This window comes from Guillardia theta, assembly GCF_000315625.1.
Source record: "Guillardia theta CCMP2712 unplaced genomic scaffold GUITHscaffold_313, whole genome shotgun sequence".
NCBI lineage: Eukaryota > Cryptophyceae > Pyrenomonadales > Geminigeraceae > Guillardia > Guillardia theta.
Genome location: NW_005434364.1, coordinates 10490 through 15607, shown reverse-complemented (window position 1 = coordinate 15607; position 5118 = coordinate 10490). Strand labels below are relative to the sequence as shown.

At 54.6% G+C, this 5118-nt stretch overlaps 2 protein-coding genes across 2 annotated transcripts in view; one reads left to right on the top strand and one right to left on the bottom strand.

Moving 5' to 3' along the window:
- Positions 1 to 1013: 1013 nt before the first annotated feature.
- GUITHDRAFT_122330 (hypothetical protein) lies at positions 1014 to 1613 on the bottom strand (the record flags this gene model as incomplete). Its single annotated transcript, XM_005818404.1, has 3 exons — positions 1014 to 1222; positions 1268 to 1374; positions 1495 to 1613. 3 exons carry the CDS (start codon positions 1611 to 1613, stop codon positions 1014 to 1016), a joined length of 435 nt encoding a protein of 144 aa, XP_005818461.1.
- A 1627-nt stretch (positions 1614 to 3240) lies between these two features.
- GUITHDRAFT_122329 (hypothetical protein) overlaps positions 3241 to 5118 on the top strand; it is a gene marked incomplete at both ends in the record, with an annotated part of 3846 nt that continues 1968 nt past the window's right edge. Inside the window, 10 exons of the mRNA XM_005818403.1 lie at positions 3241 to 3282; positions 3328 to 3385; positions 3443 to 3518; positions 3580 to 3709; positions 3912 to 4136; positions 4318 to 4395; positions 4447 to 4503; positions 4669 to 4719; positions 4865 to 4918; positions 4970 to 5108. Coding sequence (XP_005818460.1) covers positions 3241 to 3282; positions 3328 to 3385; positions 3443 to 3518; positions 3580 to 3709; positions 3912 to 4136; positions 4318 to 4395; positions 4447 to 4503; positions 4669 to 4719; positions 4865 to 4918; positions 4970 to 5108 — 910 coding nt within the window. The remainder of the gene's footprint in view (positions 3283 to 3327; positions 3386 to 3442; positions 3519 to 3579; positions 3710 to 3911; positions 4137 to 4317; positions 4396 to 4446; positions 4504 to 4668; positions 4720 to 4864; positions 4919 to 4969; positions 5109 to 5118) is intronic.

Genomic DNA, 5118 nt, shown 5'->3' with positions numbered 1-5118 from the left:
GTCAAGGCTGACAGGTTCACGTCAGGTGAGCAAGGGACATGTCCTCCCTGACCTGCAGGTCTGGTAGAAGACCAGCACGGATCCAGCTCGAGGCTTCACGGCGACAAGCTTGTGTCCTTCTTCCGCCCATGCAAGACGCCGTCGACGACAGGAAGCTGCTGCTCCTTGTGGCGAGGAACGAAGGAAGTATGACCTCCCCTCGAAGTCGTCCGAGAGGTACCTGCATGCTACGTCAGCCGGGAGGGAGCGGGCAGCAGATCGTTGGGACAGGAGGAAGGTGAGGACGGAACTCTCGGATCCCCCGCTCACGTTCCATAAGAGCCCTGCAGAGCGATGTCAGGAGAAGGAAGAGAATGATGAGAAGGCAGCAGCAGCAGCAGCAGCAGCAGCAGCAGCAGCAGCAGCAGCAGCACCGGTCGCCATGGTGTCGGTCAAGCGACGACATTGGAAACGAGTCGTCGCGGTGGAGGCGGAACGTCTGTCTTGCTATCATGCTCCCTCCCTCCCTCCCTCTCCCCCCTCCTAACTCCCTCACTCCCTCCTTTCGCCTCCCCCACCTGATGTCCGTCAGGCTGGTAGCGGTAGCACCGCAGCCGAGCGTTCAGCCCTCGCAGCTGCCTCGCAGCTCCTCCTCTCAGGTTGTCGAGAATCTGCAGCGACGTCGGTGGGGAGAGGAGGAGGAGCTTCACAGGCGTACAGAGGGAAGGAAGGGCTTGCATCGGAGGAAGAGAGGTCTGATCACGTTCTCGAGGTCTGCGACCCACGTGACGGCAGCATGAGTGTTCTGTGCTCAGCCCTCGTCAAGCGACAGAAAAGAGCAAGGGCGGAAGGTGTAGGAGCTGGTTGCAATGGACGGAGCAGCAGCAGCAGCAGCAGCAGAAGGAGCAGGAGCAGGAGCAGGAGCAGGAGCAGGAGCAGGAGCAGGAGGGGAGCAGGAGTAAGAGGAGGACGAGAAGGAGGAGGAAGAGCAGCAGCAGCAGCAGCAGCAGCAGGAGAAGTTACAGGGCAGCGATCTAGGCACAAGAGCGAAAGACCTTGAGCAGGTCATGCTCCTGGTAGCCCATGGCCTCTGACAGGATGATCGCCTTTGCGCACTCCTCCCTGCTCAACACCTTTCCCTCCGTCATCTCCTTCTCCTCCCAACGACACTCTCGCACATCGTGCAGCAGCATCGCCCCGGGTACGCTCATAACCTCCTCTGCCTGCACCTGCTTGCCCGATCCTGACGCCGGGGTGAGGAGGGTAAGAGGGAGAGGGGAGGGCGTACCCAGCCGAAGGTCGAAGACGGCAGAATGTGCTGACCACATTCCGATGGCGCCGGTGGCTGTCGAGGGAGCAATGTCCGGAGTACCCTCAGGGAAGACCTGCCATATGCTGCAAGGAGCGATGAGCCAGAGGAAACATGGCGTGTGAGCTTGATTGAACATGATCGACATGCATGTGTAAGATGTGTCTACTCGATGTGAAGTTGAGTGACATGTCAAGAGGGAAGACCGAGGTGCTGGGTTGTCATCAAACATCCGATCAGACATGTTGACAGGACACAAGTCTCTTCCAGCATGCTGCGGCAAAACAAGCATGCTCACGTTCCCTTGGGCGGTGGGTCGACGCATACAGCCTTCCAAGACGCTGAAGAGGATAGTCTGCATGCTCTGCCGTGCTGCTGCAAGAACGCGCCTGTGCAAAGTAACCCGTTACTACATGTCATTTAGATCAAGAGATTCATCACAAGCATGACTGATGGCTGTCAGCATGAAGAACATAGACAGTAGCCATCTTCCGTTCGACATCTTGTAATCTGCAGAAATGCCTGTTGTAAATGACGTTTTCAGACCGTTGTCGTCCCCATCACGCCTTCTGAGTCGAAAATTCATCTTCCTGCCTCTATACTTCTACCTCTGCATGAAGACTCGTGATAGGTAAGGCAATGCGGATGCAGGAAGAGAATTTCATGGGATCGATTTTGTATCTATGATGACCACCTGCCAGCCTTGGCTCTTTCCCTCTCTCTTACTCCCTTCATCATTACCTGTCGACTTACCCTAACTCTCCTTCCTCCTCTTCCTTTCCTTTCATCTCTCCTCCTCCCTCCCTTCATCCCTTCCTCCCTCCCTCTCTTCCTCCCTCCCTCCCTCCCTCCCTTGCGCCCTGTTTCACATGGTATTCCCCATCCCTGCAATCCCTTACAGAGTACCCCCACCCTCTGATTTGACACATAGTACCCCTTGTGTGTAGAAGTTCGACAATATACCCATCCATTTGCCTCGAAAATAGTGTTTCAAGTACCCCTTCCACACGCAAGACCAGGGGTACTTCAAGTACCCTACCCTCATTTTTCACCAACCTTGCCGTAAACATGTACCCCATGAAAATAAGTCCCTCCTCCCCCCTCTGACCAGAAGGAGGTCAGAACCGGTCTGCCAACATACGTGGTTCCACATTGGGGTTTCGAAAGTAGCAGAAGGTTCCACAAGGAAAATTACTACCCCACCCACTTAAATGGGTCTTTGTGATGGTAAATAGGGGGTAGGGTGGTATGTCCTTGGAAGGTGAGCGCTTGAAGATGTAGTGGGAAGGAGAGAAGGAGGAGAGGGAGGGGGTAAGGGACGGGAGGGAGGAGGAAGAGGAGGGGAGAGAGGGGAAGGAGAGTTGTAGACGACACGGGAGAGGAGAGGAGAGGGAGAGAGAGAGAGAGAACAGATGAAGGAGTAAAGGAAGCAGTGGAGGAGGGAAACAAAGAGCGGAAGGGAAGAGAGGGGAGATAGACGAAGGTGAGGGTGTCAAAGAAGAGAGGAGGAATGCAAATAGAAAAGGGAAACACAGGGGATTTCAGTGAGCTCGACTGAATTGGTGGAAAATGGCGAGCGATAAGGACATGAAGTTGTAATGTAGAACATGATCTAATTTCAAACGAGATGAAACGGAGGTGATGAGGTGGTCAGATAGTGAGACCATGATCAGTTTGACCCATTCGTGAGAGCTCATCCAATGGATGTTGAGTGCGCAAGAACAGACGTGGAGGGGAGAGGAAGCACAAAGACAAGGAGCGGTGGAAAGAGCTCTGGAGCTGGGCTGGTCTTGATGTGAACTAGAATGAGCAAGTGATAGTTGAAGGAGAGCACCAACGTTACATCAGAAAGTGAGAAACAACATGGTTCAGCAAACAATGATCGCAGCTGATCTGTCGGCTCCAACAGCAGCGGATCCCCTCTGATCTCTGTTCACAGGGGTTGAGGCAGGATGAGCGAATCGAACAACTGGCAGCTGGAGGCTGTGGATCAGGTTGTGGTTGTCTTGTTGTACATGTTGTTTGCTGATGAGAACTAGTTCATGCGGAGCCCCGAATACAAAACGCCAATCATGAACTACATTGATGAGAAGTGCAGTGAGCGATCCTCTTGGTTGTCCTGTGACCTCGCTGATCTCTACTTGTCTTGTCTAGTTGTGTTTGATGATGACGAAGAGAACAAGCTGGAATTCACGAAGATCCATGAGGAGTTTGTTGAGCTTGTGTTTGGGTGAGATATTTCAACCCACAATCATTTACGTCTTGCCCTTGTTGATGTTGAGTTTGTGCAGTTTGCTGGAGAAATTCCTTGTAGAGATCGGGCTGTCAACGGAGGAGTTCGCAAAGACTTGTAGCAAGGAGCTTCAAAGGGGGGAAAACGCGTTCGTCTACCACAGTATCATGGCAGCGGACGACTTTCAGGTGGGAGTGGAGGGGAAGAATGGGAGGGAGGGAGGAGGGGGAGAACACGGAAGGAGAGAGGAAGGAGGAAGCGAAGGGACGAGAGGTAGGGAAAGAGGAAGGAGGAAGCGGAGGGACGAGAGGAAGGGAGAGATGAGGGAGGAAGGGAGATGAGGGAGGGAGAGGGGAAAGGGAGGTGGGGAATAACGGTTGTGAACCTCAGAGTTTCAAGAAGATGATGGCGAAGAGGAACTATGAGTTCCAACTGCAGGCGATCGAGCAGCTCAGGAACATGCAGTTCACCGCCGGCATGTGCGAAGCTCTGCCTGAGGGAGACTTAGCGGATCTCCCGCTCCCTCCGGGTGAGGGAGAAGACGAGGAGGACGAGGACTTCGATGAGGAGATGCAGTTGAGAGAAGCGATCCGGCTGTCCAAGATGACGTTCAAGGTACCAACAGCAGCAGCATGCAGCTTGTCCTACCCTCTCATACTCCTACTCGTCCTTCCCCCCTCTTGCTCCTACTCGTCCTCCCCTCTCATACTCCTACTCGTCCTTCCCCCCTCTTGCTCCTACTCGTCCTCCCCCCTCATGCTCCTACTCGTCCTCCCCTCTCATACTCTCACTCCAGGAGGAAGATCCCGAGCTCTCTGAAGCCCTCCGCCTGTCCGAGATGATTTCGGAGCAGCAGGCGGATACTGCGAAGGAGGTAAGTCAGGGGGAGGAGATAGGACGGGACATGTGAAGCCTGCTCTCCCAGAGCGAAGCTAAGCCCTCCATCCAGCCATCGGAGGAAGATATCATCACGCCGGAAGAGGTCGGTTCGAGCAGCGGGAGAGGCAAGAGGACGACGAAGAGAGGAGGAGGAACAGGAGGAGGAACAGGAAGGAGAAGGAGCAGAGGGGGGCCGGGGGGGCGGGCGGGGGAGGCCGGAAATTGGACGACAATGGTCGCGAACTGCTTCTGATCTCTGCATGTGCAGCTGCAGTCCATCAAAGATCTTCCTGTCGTCACTGACGAAGAGCTCAAGGCTGTACGTACTAAGGTCTAGAGTGCTTCCTCCTGCTCATCATCATCATCATCATCATCATCATCGTCATCGTTTCCATATTCCTCCTCCTCCCCATCATCATGATCATCATCATCATCGTCATCATCACTGCTGACTTTCTCTCCAGCATGAACTTGCAGTCATCCATCACGCCATCGCCATGAACGAGGTCTCGAGCAAGGTAGGATCTGATGTACCCTTCGCTTCCCGTCTTGCTCATCTTGTGGCGCAGGAGGAGGAGGAGGAGGAAGAGGAGGAGGAGCAGGCTTCTTCCGCCCAGCAGCAGCTCAACGAGCCAGCAGAAGAGAGTCCAGCTGCTGTCGACGCCAGCCCCAAGGAACAGTCGGAGCCTGAACCTCCTCAGGGGGGGGGTGAACCCTT